Genomic DNA, 25,778 nt, shown 5'->3' with positions numbered 1-25,778 from the left:
GCAGGCACACTGCTCTGGGTTGTCTGGGCCTCAGTTCTGCTTTTACCAATGGGGTGAGGACGGCATGGTTCTAGGAGGGGTGCCTGGGTGGCTTAGTCCGTTAAGCGTCTGCCTTTGGCTCACGTCATGATTTTGGGGTCCTGGGATCGAGCCCCACATTGGGCTCCCTTCTCAGCGGGGAGTCTGCTTCTCCCTCTCCCTCTGCTCCTTCCCCCTGCTCAGGCTCTCTCTCAAATCAATCAATCAATCAATCAATCAAGCTTCTTAAAAAAGGGACTAGAAGAGCTTGATGGGTATAAAATTCCATGCATAGAAGCAGTGAATGAAGAGACAGTGCTATGCCTGTCAAAGTAATGGCCAAGCCATGGTGCTGCAGAGTTAAGCATCTCAGATCTAGGAAGGCCCTACCTGTGTCTCCAGCAGATGCATTATCTATGATAGGAACTCTGAATCATGAGAAGCCAGCATCTTTTCCTACTCAAGCTGGAAATGTTGATTTTGGTAAATTTCTGTGGCTTTGGCTCAGTGACTCAAGAACTTCTGAGGGCAGAAAGGGCTAACACAGGCGGGCTATCCTTAGAAAGTCCTGCTTGCAAGGCTAACCCTTGGGTAGTGTCTGAGAAATTGGATCTGGGGAGGGATTCCATCACACTTAGAATGGATCAAGAGTGGCTCACTGTGCCCAAACTGTTTGTGTATACAATATAGTTTATGCTGAACACCTGCTTTCTTTCTGGGAGTCTTGGATGTTAGTATGTGACAGGCACAGAGCGCCTACCTGACCAGCCCCCAGTAAAAACCTTCGACACTGGGACTCTAAGGAGCTTTCCCAGTAGACAGGATTTCACACATGTTGCCACTACTCAATGCTGGGAAAGTTGATAAGCATGTCCTGTTGACTTCACTGGGAGAGGATTCTGGAAGCTTGTTCCTGGTTTCCTCCAGACCTCACCCCATGCATCTTTCCTCCCTGATGATTGTGCTTTATATTCTTTTGCAGTAATAAATCATAGTCAAGAGTAGAGCTATATGCTGTCCTGGGAGTCCTCTTAGCAAGCCACTGAACATGGGTGGGTCTTGAGATCTCCAATATATATCCCCTCTTCCAAGCAGGTTGCTGCTCCTGAGCACTTTCTATGTAAAAATTCAGATGCTGTTGTCAGGGCCAGGGCATGGGTCTTGTCACCACCGCTGCAGGTCCAGTGACGAGCCATACGTGGTCCCTTTCTCAGCAGTCACACTACATGGCCCTCTGTAGCATTTCATGTCACTGGAGACTAACTGCCTGCCCCTTATTGAACGTCTCCCTTGATTTCCGGGTCCCCTCTCTCTCTTTCTTGATTCTGCTCTCAGACTTCCTTTCCAGTTCCCTTTTCCTCCTCCCTCTAACATAGGGTGTAAGATATCAAAAAGGTACTCTTACCTTTCTATTTTAAGCCCCCAAACACAGGAACAGTACTGTACACGCCAAGTTTCCCAAGAGCCCACTGTGTTAGCCCAGGCTGCTAGAACAAAATACCACAGTCCAGGGGGCTTAAAGAACAGAAGCTTATTTCTCTCAGTTCTAGGGTGATTGAGATCAAGGTTCTTGGCGGGATGGGTGTCTGGTGGGAACCCTGTCATTGTCATGTAGACGGCTGGTTGTCTTCCTGCTGTGTCTTCTCATGGCCTTTCCCCTGCGCATGCTCTCCTGGTGCCTCTTCGTTTTCTTGTAAGGATACCTGACCCATTGGATCAGGGCCCACTTTTATGACCTCATTTAACCTTAGTGACCTCCTTAAAGGCCCTTTCTCCAGATACAGTCCTAATGGGGGTTAGAGCCTGCAACATACGAGTTTTGGAGGGGACACAGTTCAGTCCTTAACACTTTAAAAGAAGTCGAGTTTGACGTATTAAGCAAAAGAATTGCATTGGAGAGAGTTGATGGTGGGCTCTGAGCTTTCACTAACCTTCCTGGAGTGGGGAGGAGGTGTTTCTCATTCAATTTGAGCAAAAGATGTTTCCAGAGAGCCATTTATAGAGATTGACCTGTGTTTGCTGGAGTTTGGAGAATATAGGGGCTGGTGTTTGTGCCACATAATGGAACTCCTACAGGCCTGGGCTGGAGCTGGAGCTGCTGCCTGATTTGGGTAGCCAAGCAGAGACAGCTGGGCTGCGTTGGAAAGAGCGCCTAACACAGGGCCAAAGGAGCAGTCAGTGTGGGGTTGCCTTGAGGACCAATGAGGGCTGATAGCATCCCAGTGGAGAGAGAGACCACCAGAAAGCCAGGGGTCTTTATTTATTGTATTTATTATTATCTCACCTCATTGTGAGCGTGCCGGCTGGTTGGTTGTAACACCTGTTGTGTAATCCTGGCCCTCCCACAGCTTCCTGCCCTAGTTCAAGTGCATTCATTTGACTTACGTGGCAGTGGGAAGCAACAAGACATGGTCCTTAGCAGGTTGGCTTCCTGCACGTCTTGCTAAGCGGATCATGATATTTGGAAGCTTGAGGAGGGAGGAAGAGGCCAGGTAGGAGTGAATGCCACCCTCCCATGCTGCACTTGCTTGCTTGCTCGAGATTCATAAACTAAATTAACCAAATGTTTTGTATTCCGAGTCTGCTACAATCCTTGAAACGTGGCAAGTCTGGGAAGCTGCCCACCTTTGTCTCTGGGGGCATGAGAATCCAGAATGGCAGTCTGATGTCACCGTGCCAGGCCTTGTTTATTAGAGCAATTCTTTTTAGTGGAGGGGGTTTCGGATGTCTGGAGGATTGTGTGTGAGAGGCCTGGGTCCTCTGGGAATTGACCACCTAAGGAGAATCACTGAGACCCCGAGACTGTAGGCAGAATGGCAATTTGGGGACGAAATGGCTTTTAGGCCATGGTCATCTGTATTCAAGCCCCTGGAGGCCATCTCACCCAATTTCCCACTAAATTCCTTTCTAAGTGGCCAGATAGGAAGACATATTGTGCTCTCAAAGTTTGTAGACAGATAACGAGCCTGTGCTGGGACTTATGTTAGCATCTCTGATGCACGGGGAGGGGAGCTGGGACAACGTGGAGGCTAGTGTCAGAGGTCCCAAGCAGAGTCTCTTGGCTGGCACATACGAGCTGTGCGGCCACAACCTAGTTACTTTTAACCCCTTCCCACCTACATTTTCTCTTGGGTAACGTGTAGAAGAGGAGAATCTGTTCATAATGCTGGGGTGAAATGAGACAAGATGATAAGTCCCTGAGCTCAGAGTCTGACACACAGCACGTGTTTAATAAATCCTTCTGATTACATAGTATGACTCTTTTAAGTGATGAAGAAAGACCTCTAATGGTTGACCTGAGGCCCAACAGGTAGACCAGAGGGTTGCCTTACCCAATTTCTATTTCACTTTGCCCCTATATCCCAGACAGCCGTAGCGCTCCAGCCAGCAATACTGGGGTCAGGGGAAAGAGTGTTCCAGACAGAGCCCAGCCATGACCCTGCTTCCCCGAGGAGGTGCAGGTGTCTGCCCACAGGTTGTCAAAGTGCACACGCAGCAATCCACTCCCAGCGTGGAATGCCAGCTCTGTTCCCTGTGTGAGTTTCTGCAAGCTACGGAACCTCTCTGTGCCTCAGTTTTCCCATCTGTAAAACAGGCTGCGGGAAGTCTTCCGTGAACTAGTGTATGGGTGTTTCTGTAAGGAATGCCGGCCACATTGTAAGCACTCAGTCAAAGGTAGATATGTGGATCGGCATCAGACTTTTCAGAACTTGCTTCTGCCTGGGAATGGTTTTCATATAAGGGACTTAATGCAAAATCTTCCTCTGAGATTCTATTTGTCTCATTTCTCCCAGGGTGGATGGAGCGAGGGGGTGGGGACATGGGGGCCCCACTTCTGAGAGCAGTGTCGATAGCTTATGGGGTGTTCCCAGTTCTGTTTGTCCATTAAACTAGGATCTGGTGAAGAGAGCTGTTTTCTACTCTAAATCTGAATAGAACCTTGTCCTACTTGTTGGCCTGGGGTTGAGCTATGCATTAGGACGTGGAGTCTCCATTTACAGCAGGTCTGCAGAAAATGTTCTGTGTACACGCATATTCAGGAGCCAGAGCTGAGAAAATGCCAAGAGAGGTGTGGGGGCCCCACCTGGACTATTTCTGCAACTGTGGGTCTGCCGGAATCTATCTCCCTTTGCTCCATAACCCTAAAAAAAAAAAAAAAAAAGCAGGGGGGATCGTATTTTGATCACAAAATTCTGGGATTCCAAATGTCTGCTATTAAATAGCAAGAAGCAAATTCTCCCATGACCTGGACCTTTCCCCCAAGTCACAGAAAGTCTGTGCTGAGACACCTGTGCTCTGCACTGACTGCAGTTGGCACTGCCCATAGGGCCCTGAGCACCCCCTTCCCAGAACTTTCTTTATGGCCAAGGATTTGAGTAGTGAACGGCCTGTGCCCCTCACGGGGGCCATCGTTTCTGCTTCTCAGCTTTGGCTTTGGTGTTCTCAGCCAAGGGCACCATCTGTGAACACTCCCTGATGACTTTGACAGCAGCCCCATTTGGACCCTTGAAATATACCAGTTCTACACCGCTTAGCTCCCAGAACCCTGGGGGGGGAGGGGTTTTCGGAGAGGTGGGTGGTCTCTCTCCTCCTACCTGGAAGGTAGACTGTTCAAAGACAGCCCTGTTCTCCTGGCTTTGAGAATCAGGGTTTCTGCTCCATCCTATGGACCACCCCCATTAGACTCCCGAGAGTCTGCCAAGAATGTTGGACAATTTTCAGTGATGCTACCAGCTCTTCATTGTTTGGGGTCATGCCAAGAAGAAAAGCACGGTGATGTTTATTTCATTGGGTGCAGTAGAAACTGAGCGAAAGCAGTACGTGCTACACTATAGCCAGGAGCTTGAGTGACCCAGTTTGGTCTCATTAGGACTTCTTGAAAAGTGATCCATGCCCTTGAGCTTCGTAGCCTTTGTGAACTGTTAGATGTTGCCATGGGTGATAGACATTTGGGATGAGGCCCACTGCTTATAGGAGAACATTCCAGAGGGAGGGCTGGAGAAGGGGAGCCATAGTACTTGGGGCTTTTCCTTGTCCACTGTTTCTGGACCTCCCTCCTCCTCCCCCTCCTCTTCCTCCTCCTCTTCCTCCTCCTCTTCTTCCTCCCCCCTCTCCTCCACCACCTTCTTCTTTTTCAGAGCCACCCACTACCAGGAGCCTTTTAAGACACTGGTTTCCCTAGTTGCCTTACCCTACGATATTTTAATAGCACAGATATTTTGTACATCTGTTTATGTACCATGGCCCGAGGAGAACCACAGACTGTTGTAATAGCTAAGATTGTTTGTCTCCCAGGAACCCATTTTCACCTCATTGAGGGTGATACTATTTCTATAGAGAATGCATATTCTAGTCTGAGATGTTTTGGCCACCTGGCCACAGATGAGCGGGGGTGATTTGGGGTGAGTCGAGGGTCAGTGCAGGCGTTTAACAAGCGTGCATCTGTCTGAGACTTGGAGCCACGTGGAGCTAGCTCAGTGCAGATATCAGGAAGCCTGGGCCCTTCTCCTTTTCCTACAGCTTCCAGTTTCCCACTTTCACAAATACTGGATGACTACTGTGGGGCAAATGTATTGGTCTGCATTTAAGATAGTTTCCTTGCCTTGTATTTTTCTTAAAAAAGCAAAGTTATTAGGTCAAAAGGAATCAGCATATTACAGAATCTTCAGTACTGTCAGTCAGTATCCGGGATGAGTGTACCTGGAAGGCATACGAGAGCCTATCTCTTCTCTGTGTCTCTACTATCGTTGAGCAGTATTCTTTCTGGAAGTATTTGCTAATTTGAGATGCAAGATGGTGCCTCACTGTTGCTTGGTTAGCCTTCTCATGATGACCAGTGAGGGTGGAATTTAATTAATTAATTCATTAATTAGTTAATTAATTAATTTTGAGGGTGGAATTTTAGATGCCTCTATCCTGTTGAATGGTGAGGGGCAACCCAGTGTCCTCCAGTAGCCCAGTGACTGCCCCACCCATTTGGTGCTAAATCTTTCCTTTCCCACTGACTTGTCACTCCTCCCTTACCCCCTTGGGTTGTTTTTTGTTTTTTTTTTTAATCTACACTGCAATGTGTTTCTGGACTTCTTTTTCTGAATTATTGGCATCTTGATGATGACATCTGCTCAGCTTTTTGAAATAGGTTTTGAACGAGGGCTCTTTGAAGGCAGTTGCACTCTGGGAGTGGATTGATGTGTGTGTACTTTGGCAGACTTGTGTGCAGACACCTGGGCTGTCCGCACCAGCTGGGCTAACATGTGGTGAGCTCTTGGTGGAGACGCCCTCTGGAGCAGTTCTAAGGGTGCAGAATGCCACGCTGATGAGCCACTGAGGCTCGGACAGTACCTTGAAGGTCTGTTTTTTGTCTGAGTTGTCTCAAGTTCACCTTTCGGTCAGCGTCAGATCTAGCATGAAAGATGCGGAACTGAGCAAAGAAAAAACAAGCGAGAGGTATCATTCATTCATTCTGTAAGTCATACTGAGTGCCCGCCATTATATGGAATATACAAAGACGTTTCAGGCTGGGTCCCGGACCTTGCAGAGCTCACGGTGCAGGTGGGAAATAGGCATGCAGATCAGTGACCTGAAATACAGGCTGATAAGTTCTATGATAGATGTACATGAAGGTAGATGGAGAGACCACTCTGTCTAGTGAAATGAAGGTCAGAAAGAAAAACAAAAGGGGAACATGATATATAAGTTCCATCTCAGAGAACGAGATGATGTTCCTTAGGCAGTGAAGTCAGGGAAGGCATCCTTGATGGAGGAAACAGCATGTACAGAGGCATGACGTTCAGAAAAAGCATGGCATTTTGTGCAGAGGTGGGGAGCAAAAGGCAGCGAAAGGGATAGTGGGACTTGAATGCCATCCTGAAGTGGTTTCCTTATTTTTGGTCAAAGATGCCATTACATATATAAAGCATCATCAGTTATGCTTTTGGGGGGGTAAACCACTGTACGGGAGACAGTGTGGAGGTGAGAGTGTGAGAGTAGACAGCCACTCTGCTAGTAATGTGGTCATCATAAATAGGTACAGTAATTCTTGAGAACATTTTCCCACCACAATCTTTGGAAAGGGACTAGCGATTGAATTAACAAGGAATATAGACCAGGCACAGGTGTGGAAGAGGTGAAAGACTTGATGTCTCAATTTATGTGTGGATGACAGGATGAAGGAAGGGATGGGGATGAAGCTGTAATTTCCGTCATGTGGACAGTAGGAAATTTGAGGTCCAGAAGATACAGCAGGTGTGAGGGTGGCTATTTAAGTGTGTGGGGGGGTGCTGGTTGGGCCTCTAGATATGGAAATCCTGGGAAATAATTAGGAATATGTGGTATTGGATGTACAAATATTGCCAGTTTCTTGTGTTCACCTTGGTATTTTAAGAATGTTGGACAATTTTCAGTGATGCCACCAGCTCTTCATTCATTGAGGTCATGCCAAGAAGAAAAAGCATGGTGATCTTTATTTCATTGGGTACAGTAGGTCAATTTCAATAACATTTCAACTCACCTTTATATTTTCTCCTTCCAGGGGATGGCCAAGTGGACTTTGATGAATTCATGACAATTCTTGGCCCCAAACTGGTGTCTTCAGAAGGTCGTGATGGTTTTCTTGGAAACACAATAGATAGCATATTCTGGCAGGTGAGTACAAATTTTTTTAAAGATTAAATTTGACAGTAGACATGTGCCTGGAACTAACTTTTGACTCCGAATTCTTGAGCTTCTGTTCAGCATGTGAAGATCTCTTCTGGGCTAGAGTGACATATGTTCCTTGAACCTGATGTCTAAGTAGAGGTCCATATTAGATCCTCTGAACAAAGGATCAAAACCATACTCATTTAAAGTTTGGATGAGCAAACTATCTCCCTAATTTTTCTTTGTACCAGAAACAGTTTTACATTTTGGGGAAATGATATTCCTTCACTTCTGATTCACAAAAGTTTCTCTCTTGGGGACACTTAAAAAGTACACCATTGGGATTGCATGAGCCCCATTCTATCCCTGGTTCAAGGCATCCTTTGCTGAGAGGATGGCTCGTTGCCTCATGTGTTTAGATCTTATCAATACCCTTGTCCTTACTAGGACAGAATGGCTTTATCTAAGAATTCGTGTTCGATGCTTCTCAACTTGCTCCTATTTCTGTCTCGTAAAATCTCTTAGGACACTTCAAATATCTATGTTCAAATTATCAAGGTGCTGTGAATCATTTTTATATTAGTTTTTTAGTCTTAATAAGTAACTATCAGTTCTTGATGATGGAATTTGGGAAATGGGTTAGCAACCACTATTTTTAAAATTTGAGTGAAATAATTTGCCAAGTTAAATTGAATTGTTGGTTATACATGTACCACACCACTCCCATACAGTGTGGTTTCTTTAATTTCTTGATGTTTTTTTTTTCTTAACCAAAGATAATTCTCTAATCTAGGTAAACATTGCAATGGACATGTATCTCTGGTCTTACTCTGCTACCCATCTTGCATGTAACTAATAAGCATGCGATAAGAACATGTTATGTGCCCTGTAGTCTGTCACTGTGGGTTTCATAAAAGACTTTGAAGACATAATCCTGGCTATTTAAGAATTTGGTTGGGGAAACACTCTTAAGAGAGAAAAAACACAGAAGAGATTCTTGGTATGATAGTTACGAAACTAATCATTTGTTAGCGTCCTCAGCTCCTCACATGTTGTACACAATAGATCCTCAATAACGATTTTTTTGGATAGAATGAATAGCAGGTCAAGAAAGAAGACAGATGTGATCTTTAGGGGTCAGATAAGACTTGGGGAAATGGGGGGCACTTGCTTCAAACTTTGAAATATGTCAGGAAGTGACAAAGGAATGTTCCAGGCTTGTCATGATGGGTTTGAATAGAGTGGAGGCAGTGAGCACAGGTTAGTCGTTGACCATGACGAAGCTATAGTTTGAAGGGAAAGACCTCAGCCCTCGCTGGCAGAATGGTTTTAGGACCTGAGCAAAGAGAAGACTTGAGATGATCCCAAGGTCCCCGGATGACAAGGATAAGGTCATGGAGAAAAGAAATCTTTGTATGGCATTGAATTCTAAGTTGGGCATGTTGAGTGTAAGGTGAGGGTCAGACAATTAAGATAGGGAGGCAAGTCCTTGCCCAGCTGCACACAGGGGTGGATCAAAGATGAGAGGCCAGGCTGGAAATCCAGATTTATTATCCATCAGAGCAGGTGGGTGAAATCATAGGCAAGGATGAGCTCATCAAGAGAAGTTGCATAAATGAAGGTGAGCAGAGAGGCAGGACCTGGTTCTGGAGGGTATCCAGGGGGCAGGGGAGAGAGAGACACCAGATTGTGTCCCCAAACTGCCTCCCGAAGCCCTGACTCTCCCCAGAGAAGGACCTTCATGGTTCTATTTGCCATATGACAAGAATATGTCACTGTTTATGTAACCTTTCAGGTGTGATTCAACACTTGGAAGGACAGACAGGTAGAGGCCCTTGGCAGTAATAAAAAAATGAATACATAGTTAAGAAGATGGGGTAACATTGTTTCTCACCAGGCTGTGTTTCAGCCCATACAGATCCACTCTGATTGAACATTCCAGAGTTCTTTCTCTGCCTGATTTATTTCTTCTCTGCTGTGCTTTATTACCCACTCTGAGTGCTCTCTCTACCCTTTGCCTCTGCCTTCATGGCCCCCTGGAGCCTGGAAGAATGCTACATGCCTTCTAGGCTCTGAGCATTCTTCCTGACCCCCATCCTGGAGGGCAGGGAGCTCCAGGTATTTAATCTACACCTGAAAGAGAAGCTTCATGAATCTTCCAGGTTCTTCAGAGTTGAACACCTACACAGCAAGGAAATATTTCTCTATCTTGACTGCCTCTAGCATAATTTGGAATGCTATTATGCTCACAAATTCTCTGTTTTTGCCTTATTAAAGACCCTCTTCCTCACCCAGGGAGACAAACAGGATGGGAAAAGCAAATAAAAGGGGAAAATTCCATTCTGAAATATTTAAATGAATGCAGAAATGCATGGACGCTGTGGGAGTGGCTTTCCTCTCCTGCAGGTCCTCATACAGCTCAGAATTTTATGACTAGCAAAGGAGAACAGAGACATCTATCAATTCTCAGTAGTCACCTGTACCCTCCCACACTGCCCCCTCCATCTGCCTGTTCAGAGACAGCGTGAATAAATGGAACTTAAACCATCCAGGGCATCTGGTCCTTCCTGGAAAAAAGTGCATCTTCCCAGGGCTTGAGTGATTTTTCAGGTTTGAGAGAAAGCTCTGTGTTGAATGTTTGTATATGCACGTGTATGTGTGTGTGTTTACTCTGCTGCAGTGGCTGAAGATGATATGGAAGAAGAGAACCATGAGACACTATGGACTCTGGGAAACAAACAGGGCTTCAGAGCGGAGGGGAGTGGGGGATTGAGATAGGCCGGTGATGGGTATTAAGGAGGGCACATATTGCGTGGTGCACTGGGTGTTATATGCAAATAATGAATCATGGAACGTTGCATCAAAAACTGGGGATGTACTGTATGGTGACTAATATAACAAAATAAAAATTATTTAAAAAAAGTAAAGAAGAAGAAGGAGGACAGTAGCGGAACGGTGGCTTTCTGCCTCTGAATATCCAGGCGGGGGATTTGATATCAGGAGGTACTGATACTCTAGCAAGGAGAAGATCGTTTACTTAAGACACTCGAGCAAGGCTTCCCGCCAGGGAAAAAGTCCGTTTCTTGTAGATACAGGTAGGATAGTATTCTTGGCAGGGCACGTGAGTGATCTCTTTGCTGCAAAATGTATTACACCATAGGTTGTGGTATAAAACAACAGTAAATATGTACAATATCCTGGTTTCTGGGGGTCAGGAATCTGAAAACAGCTAGCTGAGTGGTCCCGGCTCGGGGTCATGAGGTGGCAGTCAAGATGCTGGCTGGGGCTGTGATCATTTGAAGGCTCGACTGGGGCTGGAGGAAGGGCTTCAAGGTGGCTCACCCCTGTGGCTGCCAAGGTGATGTGGGCTGTTGGCAGGAGGCCTCAGGACCTTGCCACGCGGACCCCTTCATAGTGCTGCCCGAGTATCTTCATGACATGGCAGCTGGCCTCCTTCGAAACAAGTGATGCAGGAGAACACAAGGTAGAAGCTATGGTGTTGTTCATGGCCTCCTCTTGGGAGTCAAACTGCATCGTTTCTGGAATATCCTCTTGGGTACACAGCCCACCCCTATTCAGTGAGGGAGAGGAACACCTCCTGGCAAATACTCAGAGGCAGCGGTCATCAGGGGCCATCTTGGAGACTGGCTACTGCAAAGGGTATAGACTCCATAACTGGCTTCAGCTTCTGGCCCGACATTGGCACCACAGCCTTTGGTTTTCCTCAGCCTTATGGTTTCTTTCTACCTCAGAGGAAAACGGTGACCATGGCTGTTCTCTGTTTTCTGAGAAGTGATCCTAGCAGGCACTAGGCTCATCTTGCTAATTAAATCTGTTTTCCCGTGCTCCCTCCTCACTGGCGTTCTAGCCCACAGTGCCAAGGGGAAAATAAAATCAACTGGGATTCTGCAACAGCAGCTTTTTATCAGCTGGTCCTCATCCCAAAAGTTATGAGCCCCTGGCTCTGTGCAGGAAATTGGTATCAGGGAAGGCGGGATGTAATTGGCTACTAACATAGCCTCCTTCCCAAGGAGGATGGTCTGAGGGCCATACCCCGGGGTCTCTGCCCTCCCTGGGTACGTGGCCCTCTGGGTATGAGTCTCCAAGATTTCTTGGCAGCCAGTTCAGAGCCTCTCTCTTGTGTAGCAAATAACTGCTGGAAATTTTTATTGTATTCTTGCCCTTCGCTCATCAAGTTTCTGTGTGTTTGCCATTACTGCAGTGATATACTTGGAGAGGAAACGGGAAATGGTGCTTAAAGTCAGCCTTAGACTTGGTATGTGTTGACAGTGGAGAGGAGGGCAGGGAAGGGCTGAAAGGGGCTACGACTCAGGACAGGATGGTTTGAATGCTAGTGTTTTGGGCTGATAGCACCTGCAGGGAAGTGGGGTCCTCAAAGTCACTGCTGTTCTGCCATTCATTCTTGTTATGCACCATGACTCCACTTGAACCCAGGAAGGGGTGGCCTCAATACAGGAAACGCCCCCTGATGGCAGGGGACAGAGCCCTGCTCCTGCATCACAGGCTTACCTGAGTCACTAGAGCAACCCTTTACTTTTCTTCTCCTTGACCTCCAGCACCATGCAGAGCTGTTCTGCAGTGAGTTTGCAGACAGCATGTAAGGCAAGGATAGTGGCAAGCATCCTGGCATATCGAGCAGCTCTCACAGCTCCAGGGTTCAGCCAACCCTTCTGCTAAACTCTTCTCCCTCTGAAGAAAGAGAGAGATGAGTCCTGCCTTGGCTGGGAGAGCTGAGATTTGTCTGTCTTATTGGAAGTACAAGTAAAACACCTACAGCTCCTTCATTATCAGTTTTTTTATGTATCACAACCAAACCCGATGCATCAAGATGTCACTAGTTTAGACTTTCTGTCTTAAGAAATTAAACACATGAATATTTAAGCAGACGGATCGATTCACTGGATGCCGCTGGGTGTATGGGAACGCACCCGAGGCTGGAGGTCAAGAAACAGGAAACTCACAGGGGCTCCCTGGGTTTTAGGCATGCTCCAGAGTATTGCCTGAATGTCCTGAGCCTCGCTTGCCTACACATAGGCAAGCTGGTCATTGTCATAGCTCGCTTATCTCACAACTGTGTGCCATGTCCAAGGCACTGAAAGTTATCCTCACATAAACATGCATGGGACACCCGTCCCCAGATTTGGTCCAGATCAAGGGCTGCCACGCTGACTTCTCCCACCCCAGGCCTGCTCGGATTCCTTTCCAGCTGTCCACTCCTCCCCATCTGGTGGGAGAATACACAGCAGATATAGTAAAGTACCTGCAGCTGTTCCCCAGGAATCTCTCCAGGCTTGGTCTCCATCCCTCCATCCCAAATCCTTGCTCTGGTCTCACACCTTCCCTGGCTTTCCATTTCTGCTATGGTCCTAAACTCCTGCTGGCTGACCTGTGCTCTGATCCAAAGACCAGTCCTTCCCAGCCCAGGTTCCAGGCTTTTGCTTGGGACATTTATGGGCTGGCCCCAGGGCCGTGGCTGAGACGAGCAGGGAGCTGTGCTTAAAATTCTTGACTCATGGGCAATTGGGAGCACTCGATGTTCCATACGCACGACGTATGAAAGGAGCATTACGCAAAGCTGCGTTATGATCCAGATCTGTTATGCATAAAATACGGGAAAGAAATGTATCAGAACATGAACAGTGATTTGTCATGTGTGGTAAGATGATGAGTGATCCCATCTTTGAGTATTTTCCCCAAATCGCAACAGTGGGCATGCGTTAATTCTATCATCAGAAAATGAAAATTAAGGAAAGAAAATGTAGCTCCTAGCTAGTCAAGAATCTATTAAATGTCTACAATCTTTTCATCTGTAAAACTGGAGATTACCTGGCCCATGGGGTTGACTGTTGGTAAAACTTACAGGACAAGCAAACCAAGAAGCAGAAGAAAAAGTCAGTCATGTGAGGCCTTTGTTGCATGGGGCCAAGACCTAGAAAACACCAAGATCTTTACAGTTTTAATGTTAAGAATCAATTGCATTCCAGGAGGCTGAGTCTCTCCTCACATCCTGTCTGGCACCAACAGGATCATTCTCCCCCCAATATTTTGCCAACGTGCCACTCTATCAGAATTTTGGATCCCAAACTGCTGCTCCCCTGACCTTCGTCATCGCACAGCACCTAAATAGCTTTCAGAAGTGGTGCCCATCACGAGGCTGTTAGATTGACAGCAAGTGCTTGAATCCCCAAAGCGATTTTACTTGTGAAATACGGAGTATGGAAAACATTAACGTCCGCCGTGGGTCTTGAAGTGTGGTTCCTGAACCGGCGGCAACATGCAAGATTCTACCCTGCACCTGGAACTTGTTAGAAATGCAAATGTCTGCCCCTCACCCCAGAAACACTAAATCAGAAACTTGGGGTGGGGGTGGATCCAGCAGCTTGGGTTGCAATAAGCCCTTCCGGTGACTGATGCTTGCTCCAGGTTGAAAGCCCATGAGCCACTGAGATTTCAGGGAGCCTGGCGTGTGGGACAGGCATCTGGTCCTGCTTACTGGTCTGAGCCTGACCTTGGTAGGTGGGGGTTTTCTTTTATTTATCCATATTTATAGGTGTAATTGGTTGTTAGTCTATAAGTTTTAACTGTTTTTAAAAGGTGGAAAAAACACATGTCAATAGGTAACTAGTTTTGGAAGTAGGAAATGCCTTTCTAAGCATTAAAGCAATGGAAGAATCATACATAAAAGTATTAAACTGGGGCGCCTGGGCGGCTCAGTCAGTTAAGCATCCAACTCTTGATTTTGGCTCAGGTCCTGATCTCAGGGTCGTGAGATTGGGCCCTGCATGGAGTTTGCTTGAGATTCTCTCTCCCTCTGCCCCTTCCCCCGCTCACTCTCTCTCTCTCTCAAATAAACAAGTAAAATCTTTTTTTAAAAAAAGTATTAAACTATTAAACTGAAAGAATATTTCAAAAGCGAACAGGAAAACTATGGCAAATGACAAAATAAAGCATATGTGAAGAGTATTGCTAAAGCAATATGAAAACCTCTTAACATGACAAGAGACCGATGGAATAAGGAACAACAGTCAGTTGGTCAGTACTTTCAATACTATCAAAACAGTTCCACCTGCCTAGAAATCTAAGAAATGTAAATTAAAATAGTAATTGGATAATGGTTTTCACCTATCACATTGGAAAAGAATAAAACTCAGATAATACTCAGTGCTGTCAAGAATGGGATAAAATGGACAAACTCATTGGCTACTGGTAGAAATGTAAATTGTACAATTCTCCTACAAACTATCTAGTGATACTTAGCTACAGCTTTTCAAACGCTAAACCCTATAATTAAAAATAATTCTATGTCTAAGACTCTGTCATGTGAAATTAGAGATGTGGAAAAGGCACTCACAAAGATGGAATATTGTACAATTATTTAAAATAATGTTTTCAGTCTACAGTCTGTGGAGATTGAACGCACACACTCTAATTACGTCGCCGTTCTACGTGTGTTATATATCCATTTATATTCGTAGACAAACACTGGAGAAAATGCAGTCATTCTGACGATGTCCATTATTATGGATTGGACTAAAGGTGGATGTCATTTCTTCTTGATCCTTATTTCTCTTTCCTGAAATTTCTACATGAGACTGTATGATCTGTTGTCTTATGAGTCAGTGAACTTAACAACACCTCAAGTTAACAAAATCATATTCTAAAACGACTGTTTTCAGTGGTTAAAAAAGAAAAGCGATCGGAGTTTCTAATACACGGGGCCATGGTTGTAGTGAACAAAGCACAAAGTTGGTACGAGAGTATAAAAGCATATAATCAGAATTGTAGCCATCAGCTGCCAGAAGGAAAGACTCACGGAGGTCTCTGAATGGCGGCCTCCCACCAGATCTCCCATGTGGCCCTCTGCCGTGGAAGGCTCGGGAAGCTCAAGGCCAGCTGTTCCCCTCCTCCCCCCAGCATGTCAGTCATCTCGTATCCAATTAGTATGCTGAAAACTCATGCTTGAGGAGAATGTCTAAATCGAATTTATAATCAGGAAAAAAAATTGAAAATAATTTTTAAAACCCTTTCTAAATAAGTTCATGGCTGGTTCTTGAGTCCGTGGCTGGGGTGGGCTGACAGGTGACCTCAGCCAGGAAGAGGAGAATGTCCCTGGTCACATTCTCAGGAATGTGCTGGCACCAAACGCTTCATTCTTAGATCCAAATAGAATCTTTCCAAGGTTTGTTTGTTTGTGTTCAACAGGTGTTTAAACAAACCTGTTAAACAGGTTTCGCAGGTGTACAACATAGTGAGCCCACATCTCTGTACGTTAAGTGGTGCTCACTGCAAGTGTAGTGTTCGAGCTTCTCTTAATTGTAATTTGGAACCCAATGCGGGGCTTGAACTCACGATCCTGAGATCAAGACCTGAGCTGAAATTAAGAGTCAGATGCTCAATTGACTGAGCCAACCAGGCACTCTGAATCTTCCCAAGTTTTTTTCCTTTTATTTTTTTAAGATTTTATTTGTTTATTTGAGAGAGAGATAGTGAGAGAGCACAAGTGGGTGGGGGGAGGGAGAAGCAGGCTCCCTGCTGAGAAGGGAGCCCCACGCATGGCTGGATCCCAGGACCCTGAGATCATGACCTGAGGAGAAGGCAGACGCTTAACTAACTGAGCCACCCAGGCATCCCAGATCTTCCCATGTTTTAGGCAAAGTTCTTTTCTTTTATTCCATGTACTTACCCTCAGAGGTCTAACACACAGGGTCTGTATGTAATTTAAACCCTATAGGCTCTCAGAACAATATAGAATTCTCATTCACAGTTACCTAAATGCAGAGGACAGGAGGAAAGGAAAGATGGTAGGCTGGTTCTAGCAAGGGTAGAATCTTGCATGGAAATGCACAGGATTCAGAGAAAGGAACAAGGCAGGTGTGAAAGCTGATGCGGACCTCCTGGGCCTGGGCAGACAGATCTTCAAAAACCCGCAACAAGCAGCACCAACTGCAGGGGACAGGGGTCCCCGTGCTGCAGTGTCCTGGACACACTTCTTAAAAATAAAACACTTTATCAAATTATGATTGACACGGAAAGCTGTACTTATTTAATATACACAACTCAGTTTGGAGGTAAGTATACATTCGTGAAACCATCACCACCATCAAGATAGATAAACAAATCTATCCTCTTCCAGCATTTCCTCCCCGCTCCTTATTGGTGCGGCTGCTCTTCTGTGTGTGTGATAAGAGCTTACAACATAAGATCTACCCTCTTAGCAAATTTTAAGTATACCGTATTGTTAGCTATAGGCACTATACCATATGGTCGATATCCAGACCTCCATGATCTTGCACAGCTGAAACCATGTCCCCTTTGACCATGACCTACCTGCTCTCCGTGCTCCCAGCCTTGGGGAACTACATTCTACTCTGCTTCTGTGAGTTTGACTCAGATATCTTATGTGAGTGAGGTCGCACAGTGTTTGCTAGGGGCACCTTCTGACCACAGCTCCAGTGACCTTGTTGCCCCAAGACAGAGTTTCTGAGGTTCACGGACTCAGCAGGGGGGGTGGCTGCATGGGCCCTTCTTACGAAGCTCCTGCCCTTCTCTCTGCCAGACTCGGGTTGTATGTTTTTCCATTTTGACGATTCTGAATAAGACTTTAATTTTGTCACCGTGTGTTTCTAACCACTTTCTGCCAGGACTAGCATTCGGGAATTTTGGCTTTTATCTGGCTTCCTTACTGAGTTCTCTTCTAACTGATCAGGTGCTTTGCAGTTGATTTTCTTCAGTTCTGCCTGTGACTTTGGCTACAAATTACAGCGGTTTTGTTTCCTTCCCTCTGACACTATTTTAGTTCCACGTATATTGACTGAAACCTGCTTATTAGTTACAAATGAGAAGGGTGAGATTTGATGTTGATATTAGGAAATTAACATATTACTTACCAACAGTTTATTTACTCTGAATATATGATAGCTTTTGGCAAATATCCTTTGAATCTCTCATAAGATCACATGATTACTCACATTTAACTTACTGATATGATATAATGATTAATAAGCTTCATAATATTAAACAATTTTTACATTCCTAAGATGAACACTAGTCGTCATGGTAGGTCGTTTTCTTAGTGTAATTTGAATTTGTAATGCAATTTTTAAATTTGATTTGACACTAATTTTGATTTCTTCATCCATATTTATAAATAAAAGCGGCCTGTGGTTTATACAAAACTAGAAGTGTCATTGTTAGGTTTTGAAACATAATTATCCTACCCTGATGCAATCAATTTGTCAAGTTTCTATCATTTTTTGTCATCTACAATAAATTCTATACCGTATAGACTTATTTATGACCTTAAATTTGAGTGGGCTAGTTCGTAAAACTGCTGGATCTGGGTGATACAGTTTTTGTTTTGGTTTTGGGGGTCTTTTTTTGAGGTATTTCTTTGATAATAACTTTTAATTGTTCTTTAGTCTCTTTTTAAATTTTTTAAAAGATTTTTAAAATTTGAATGTGACAGAGAGAGAGTGCACAAGCAGGGGGAGGGGCAGGCAGAGGGAGAGGGAGAAGCAGGCTCCTCGGGGTGCAAGGAGCCCGATGTGGGCGCTCGATCCCAAGACCGCGGGACTATGACCTGAACTGAAGGCAGACGCTTAACCGACTGAACCACCCAGATGGCCCTTCTTTAGTCTGTTTTGAAAATTTATATTATCTTCAGGAAGTTTCCAATTCCTCAAAGTTATGTAATTTAGGAGTGTGCAGTTGCACACAGAACTGTTTAAAAATTTCTTTACAAGTATCTTTTTACCATTACTACATCGTCTCTCTTATTTTTCTAATTTTCTAGTTTCATTGAGAAATAATTGACATACAGCACTGTATCAATTTAAGGCATACGTTATAATGGTTTGGCTTACATAAATTGTGAATTGATTGCCAAAGTATGTTTGACATCCGTCATCTGTCATATAGATACAAGAAAAGAAAAATACTTTTTCTCTCTGATGAGAATGCTGAGAATCTACTCTTTTAACAACTTTCAAATACCCCTACAGCTGTTAACTATGTTATTAGGTTGTACCTTATATCCCTAGTACTTATTTATCTTATAACTGGAAATTTGTACCTCTTTTTAAAAATTAAAAAAAAATTATTGATCTGAGTATGTTTGACACACAATGTTAGTTTCAGGCGTACAAGATAGTGGGCCCACAGCTCTGTATGTTATGCTGTGCTCACCCCAATGTAGGGTTAGAGCTTCTCTTAATAGTAATTTTTGTTTTTCTTATTTTTTAATTAATATATGCCAGAAAGTTATTTATTTTATTGATTTTTTTAGAAAATCTTTTATTTAATTAATAGTTTTTTCCTGTTTCCTCTCTTCATTTCCTTTCTGCTTTCTTTCCTGTTATTATTTATAAATTTCTGTGTTAAAGGATTATTTTATTTAGCTTTTTTATGAATGAAAGAATTTAGTTATGACTTTCCTGTTAGTATAGCTTTATCACCATGCTGAGATTTTGATGGGTAGTGTTATCATTTACCATATGATCGATCATTATAGCTAATATCTTTTTTCACTCCATAGTTACTTCAGAGAATATTACCGAATGCTTTGTTTAATCCTTTGTTATTAATTTCTCATTTGATTATTAGGTTGTAGTCGTAGAATGCCACTTATGTAGTCTCTTCTTCATACTATTTATTGTGCCCATCTAATGGGTCTCAGTATGTTTTCACTTTCTGCAATGCGGTTTGGTAATTGGGTAAACTACCTCCAGAGTTTGTAGGAATAGAACTATATGCTCCCTTTCCACTAATAGTTATATTAAAATCGTGAATGTCCTGGTTTATTTTATATCTACTCATCCTGTCTTAGATTGATAGTGGTGAGTGTCTCAATTCTGTTTCTTTCATTTTTCTCTGTGGGGGGTGTGTGTATTTGTGTGTGTGTGTGTGTCTTTGATACTGTCATTCATTCTTTGGTTGATGGATTGACCCGTTGAATAAATGCTTATTGGAAGGCTCTTCTTGGGCCAGCGTGGATATAGTTGTAAATAATAGGTTAAGTGTCTTGCTCTCATGGAATTTATATTCTAGTGTAGGGGATAGGGGAGAGAGAGACATTAAATACACAGATACTAATCTCAGATCATATCCAGTTCTACAACATACATAAAATAGGATACTACAACAGAGGGCAGTCAGGGTGGAGACTAGACAACTTTAAGCAGAGAGTGAAGAGAAGGTGAGGAGGAAGTGACATTTGGACTCGCCCCTAAATCATGAGAAAGCTCTTACTGCACAAGCTCTGGGGACAGTGCTCGCCAGGGAGAGGTAACAGCCAGTCCTAGGGCCCCGAGATGGGACAAGCTTGACCAGAGCTGGCAAGCAAGGGAAGCGTGGTAGGAGATGAAGTTGAACATGTCAGTGAAGACCAGCTCTGTGGGACATCCTAGGCCTTATGTTGGGACATAGGTTCAGTGGAAAGTGGCTGAGACAGTTTAACAGTGATGCGAACACTCCCATTAAGTCTCTGTTGCTATGTACTGCTGTTCTGCACGGTGCTCGGGTCTGGTGCAGTACCGCTCAGGCTCCAGCTGGTTCATTGCTCTGAAGCCCCAAGGTGTTGCTCTATCCCTGTGGCTTATGTCCACATGTGCATTCCAGCCATCAGAAAGAAAGGGAAGGAAAAGGGGAGCACAAGTCTTTGAACAAGATGCAAGGATCACTTTTACTTCTGTCCCATTGGCCAGAAATTAGTCACATGGTTGGCCAGGAGTTAGTCCTGTCGCCACACCCAGCAGCAAGGGATGTCGGGAAATGTAGTTTTTCCTTGGGACAGCCATGTTCCCAGATTTTAAAATCGAGGGCATTGTTGCTATTAAAAAAGCATGAATTGATGCTTGGGGAAGAACTTTTTGTCTCAGGTCCCAGCAAGACAAGGAGTTTGGATATAATTTTATGTAGAAATAGTACTCGTTGGAGTGTTTTAAGCAATGTAGTGGCGTGATTTCCGTGCAAACAGTATCACTGCTGCTGTGTAGAAGGATTGCCGGGGGCTAGAATGGAAATGGGAACTTGGGAAGTTATTTCAGGAGTTGGAGAGACATGCTGATGGCTTGCCCTAGGGTGGCCCCAGTGAGGTAGTGAGAGGGGGATAGGCACAGGTGTTGATTTCAAGGTAGAGTTATTCACTAAATCGAATTGTGGCATTTTCATTACGTATCCATTATTACCATTTACACCTACGGATAGCCTTCTTGGCCCATCCACCATTTTTGTCTTAAATGCTCCTTTTCTGATATTAATACTAACTTCATCTCATTTTCATTTTATTGTTGCTACTGGGTATATCCTTATCCATCCTTTTCCTTTAAAAAATTCTACTTTTTAGATACCTTTCTCTTTAAAAGAATCATAGTGTCCGATTGGTTTTTATAAGGCAGTGGGAGAGAATTTGTCTTTTAATAGACAAATTTAATAGAATTTGTCTTTAATCCCATGGCAATCCTTTTATAACTGGTGTTGGTTCACAGTTCAATGGTCCTATATTATTCTTTTTTATTTTAAGTGGTGTCCTTTGTTTCCTTTTGCTATACTGATTGTTTTATATGCTTTATCTTTTAAATTAAATAATGTTATAATCCTTTTACTGATTATTACTTTCATGAAATATGTAGTTGAAATGATATTTGTCTGAATATTAAAGTCAAAAGAATAACTGCTGACTTTTCATCAACACAAAATTTGGCTTCTATTTATTCTCTGCTTTCTCTTTCTACCTGTGTTAATCTGGCATTATATATTCTGTCTGTTTAAAACTTTTATTGAACTGTTTATAGATTCACATGTGGTTTTCAGAAATAATTTTGAAAGATGGCAAGTACACTTACCCAATTTTCCCCTAAATGGTAACATTTTGCAAAGTCATAGTACAATATCATAAATGGAATTTCGATACTGATAAAACTCACCAATATTCTTTAAATATCCTCAGTTTTACTTGTACCCATGTTTGTGTGTGTACATGTTTACTGCTATACAATTTTGTCATATGTGTAGGTTTGTGTATCTACCTCGCAATCAAGATAGTGAACAGTTCCATCACAACGCACATCCCCAGCGCCATCCCTACCACTGATCTGTTTTTTGCTTCTCACATTTTGTCATTGTAAAATACTTTTTGTAAATGGGATCATACAGTGTGTAACCTTTTGGGATTGACTTTTTTTTACTCAGTATAATATCCTTGAGATTCATTCAAGTTGTGTGTATCAGTCATTTGCTCCTTTCTACTCTGAATACTATATCATGGTATGGATGTACCACAGTTTATTTAACTATTTACCTGTGAGGGACATCTGGCTGTTTCAAGTTCTTGGCTATTATGAATAAAGCTGCTGTTAACGTTGGTGTGAAGATTTTTGTGTAAGCATAAGTTCTCATTTCTGTAGAATAAATGCCCTTGAGCGCAGTTGCTGGGTCATAAAGTAATTGTGTGTTTGGTTTTATACAACACTGATGAATGGTTTCCCAGTGTGACCGCCATATTTTATGTTCTTACCGGCAATGGGTGAGTGGTTCAATGTCTTCATCTCCCCACCAACTTTAGTATTGTTGTTGTTTCCATCTTAGCCATTCTGTAGATACGTAGTGATAGCCCATTGTTTAGTTTGCATTCCCATGATGGCTCATCTTTTCCAGGGCTTATTTATCATCTATATGTTCCCTTCTGTTCATGTCTGTTTATGTCTTTTGCCCATAGTCTCAGTAGATAGTTGTTTCTGTTTGGTTGGCTTTTACTGTTGAGATTTGAGAATTCTTTATATATTCTAGGTGCTACTCCTTTGTGAGATAGGTTGATTACAAGTGTGTTCTCCCAGCACACAACTTATCTTTTCATCCTCTTTGCATGGGCTTTGGCAGAGCAAAAGATTTTAATTTTGATAAAGTCCAGTCTAGTGACTTTTCCCATTATGGATTGTGCACGTCTAAGAACTCTTGGCCTAGGCCTAGATTACAAAGATTTTCCATGTTTTTTTTTCCTAAGAGTTACATGGTTTTAAATTTTACATATTAAGACTATGATTTATATTGAGGAAATTTGTATACGCATATAGTCATATGTATAGACATACGTAGTATATTTTATTAAGACATATATATAGAGAGAGTGAGACATATGTAATATATTTTATCGAGAATTTCTGTTGTTCATATTGAGTGAACTCATGATCTGTCCTCAAGTTCTCTTTTTCTAACCTGTCATCTCTACTATCCCAGCCAGCAGCTTTTTTATTTCTGCAGTTGTATTTTTCAGTTCTGTAATTTCCATTTGGTTCTTTTCAGTAACTTCTATTTCCTCATTACGATTTTCTCATTTTTCACTTGTTTCAAGAGAACGTGGGATCGGTTATTGAAGGATTTTTATGATGCCTTCTTTAAAATCCTTGTCAGGCAATTCCAGTGTCTGATTGACATGTGTATTGGTGTCCATTAAGTGACTTTTCGCATTCAAGTTGTGATTTTCTGGGTTCTTCAGATGATAGGAGATTTCCTGTTGGGCGGGGACATTTTGCCTAATATAGTAGTAGATGCTGGGTTCTATTTAAATCTTTTATTTGTAGGGCAGCCGCCCTGTTTAGGATTAGTATGCCAGTCGGGCTTACTTTTGTGGGCCATGGTTCCAAATGACAGCTTCAATTCACAGCCTTTGTGGTGATATTTCAGTCTGCTTGGTTTATCTGGTGCTAGGGGTCTCTCACTCATGCCTCCTCCTGCTGCTTGAGGGGTGGAAAGGGTTTTCTTGGACCAGGATGATGGGTGTCTCTCTGCGGGGGCAGAGATCCTCAGACAAGAGGCTTCCTAAGCCGTGTTTATTGAGATCCACTTAATCCAGTGGCTCCACAATAAGATCCATTTCGCTGTTGACTTGTCTCTGGGTAGAGGTGAAGAATCTCAGGCCCACAGGGTCAGAGGCTTCTTAGGCTGGGCCATTTGTTTGGGTGGAGCGCCCCCTTGCTGGGGCCACCCTGTTATACTCCTGTGGGAATTTCAGGCCTGCCATGGAAGGCGAGCACTTCCTTTAGTTGTTTATCATTAGTGGGGCTCCCAGTAGATCTCCATTGCCCATTGTGGGTTTGCCCCTTGTTGTCTGAGGAGCTCCCATTCAAGATGGGGGAGGAATGAGCCTACCCGTGCTGCCTTCCATTGCTGTTTGAGGGACAGGAAATGTCAGATCTGGATTGTCTCCTTCCCTTGGGTGGGGGAATGTAAGATGTTCTGCCACTATGTTGTTCTCTGGTGCAGGGTCTCAAACTGGTGGTTCACCTTCCTCTTAGCACAGTTGAGAGTTCTCCTTTGGTTATCTCCTATCTTGTTTCCATGGGTTATAGTGGTATCGGCAGACAAGTGGGGAGAAATGGGTCTATACCATGTTGTCCCAGCTAGAAATCCGTTATTATTAAACCGCTCCTTTTAATCATTAAATATTCTTTTTCCAGAACATTTTTAGTGTTTGTGTTTGGTTTTGCATCCATATTTACAACAGTTCGTTTTACTTCTCTCTAAAATGTTTTTATTTACATTATCATTTCTTTATCCTCTAAATTTCTTTTTTAAAGGTTTTATTTATTTATTTATTTATTTGAGAGGCAGGGGAGAGAGAGAGAGAGCATGCGAGCAGGGAGAGGGGCAGACAGAATCTCAAGCATACTCCTTGCTGAGCATGGGGCGACTTGGGGCTCGATCTCCTGACCATGAGATCATGAGCTGAGCTGAAACCAAGAGCTGGTGGTGGCTTAATACTCTAAATTTCTTATATTTGAATTGTTAATTATAGTTCTCTCAGTTGTCTGAAGAACATTTTTGTAATATTTCGTAGTGGGGATCAGGGGATTTCTCAAGAGACATGTTCTTCAAGCCCTTTGCAGATTTGAAAAGATCCTTCTGTAACTTCGCTCAAAAAATAAGAATATGGTTGAATATATAGTTCTTGGGTCATGAAACGTTAAGCTCAGTGTCCTATAATCATTTCTCACAGTATTTTACATAGAACCTTACTCTTCCAGATGCTCCCTAGAGGGGAAACTAAGGTTCCATGGTCAAATAAATTGTAGAAATGTTTCATATTTCATGCAGTTCATCTCTTGGAGTTCCGGAAAATACATCAACTTCATGAAAACTCTGGTGCAGCCTTCTTTTGGCACACTTGTTCAATTTTGTTCGGCCCATTATTTCTCAAATGGTGCAGTGGTGGTGATGGAATTTCTTTCTGTGCTTTGCCTATTAATATTTATATCCTCAATACTCTCAGAAGTAAAAACAAACAAAAACGTAACCATGGATTAAGGGACAGAGATCTAACTTAATGAGGTGTCTGGAGTGGGCCGTTGGAACAGAGGCTCGGTGATGTCATCCTATAGCTTGGTCTTCTCTGCCGCCATCTTCGGCCTGTTGGAGGTTCACCTTCCTCCATGTTGCCGTCTGGCTGAAGGATGGTTGCTACAACTTTAGGCACCAGAACTGTGTTTGCAATGGGGTGACACGGCAGCAAAAGGCCTTCTTTGTGCTAATCGTTCTCTTTCTTATAAGGGAAACCTTTCTCTGAAGGCTCCTGCCTGTGTTCCCTTTAAATGTCATTGGCCCAAACAGAATCACATGTTTGCTCCCAGATGCAGGGGGACTTGAGAAGGTGGATACCTGGCAAGGAGAGATGTGATCGCTTGCCTAGCTTAGATCTGATCCACTCTTGAGGCTTGACTCATTGGTCTCCCAAATCAAACCAGGTTTCTTGAAGAAAGGGAAATGGGAGAGGAGTGGTTGCTGGTATGTCACAAGTGGTGTCTGCCACAATCTTCCTCTAGGGAAAATGGCAGGCGGAATGTATCACCAGAAATTCTTCAGATATGTGTTCATTGATTTTTGTAGTTTGTAGAGAAGTAGGAAGACAGGTTGATTATATTCCTTGTAGAGAACCTGTTTTGTTCTGCCTGATATTTATAATTTTTATTTACTTACAATCATATATTGGGCAGAATGGGTCTTTTTTTTTTATTACTTTGCCTGGATCTCAGGAAAAAATTTTTTTTAAAAGATTTTATTTATTTATCCGACAGAGATAGAGACAGCCAGCGAGAGAGGGAACACAAGCA

At 43.4% G+C, this 25,778-nt stretch overlaps 1 protein-coding gene across 7 annotated transcripts in view; it reads left to right on the top strand.

Moving 5' to 3' along the window:
• CALN1 (calneuron 1) overlaps nucleotides 1-25,778 on the top strand; it is a 478,931-nt gene that overhangs the window by 278,788 nt on the left and 174,365 nt on the right. For all 7 annotated transcript variants that reach the window (XM_034670029.1, XM_034670027.1, XM_034670026.1 and 4 more), the window contains one exon: nucleotides 7,550-7,662. In XM_034670029.1, coding sequence (XP_034525920.1) covers nucleotides 7,550-7,662 — 113 coding nt within the window. The remainder of the gene's footprint in view (nucleotides 1-7,549; nucleotides 7,663-25,778) is intronic.

This window comes from Ailuropoda melanoleuca, chromosome 10 (genome assembly GCF_002007445.2).
Source record: "Ailuropoda melanoleuca isolate Jingjing chromosome 10, ASM200744v2, whole genome shotgun sequence".
NCBI classification, from domain to species: domain Eukaryota; kingdom Metazoa; phylum Chordata; class Mammalia; order Carnivora; family Ursidae; genus Ailuropoda; species Ailuropoda melanoleuca.
This window is presented reverse-complemented; position numbering and strand designations above follow the sequence as displayed.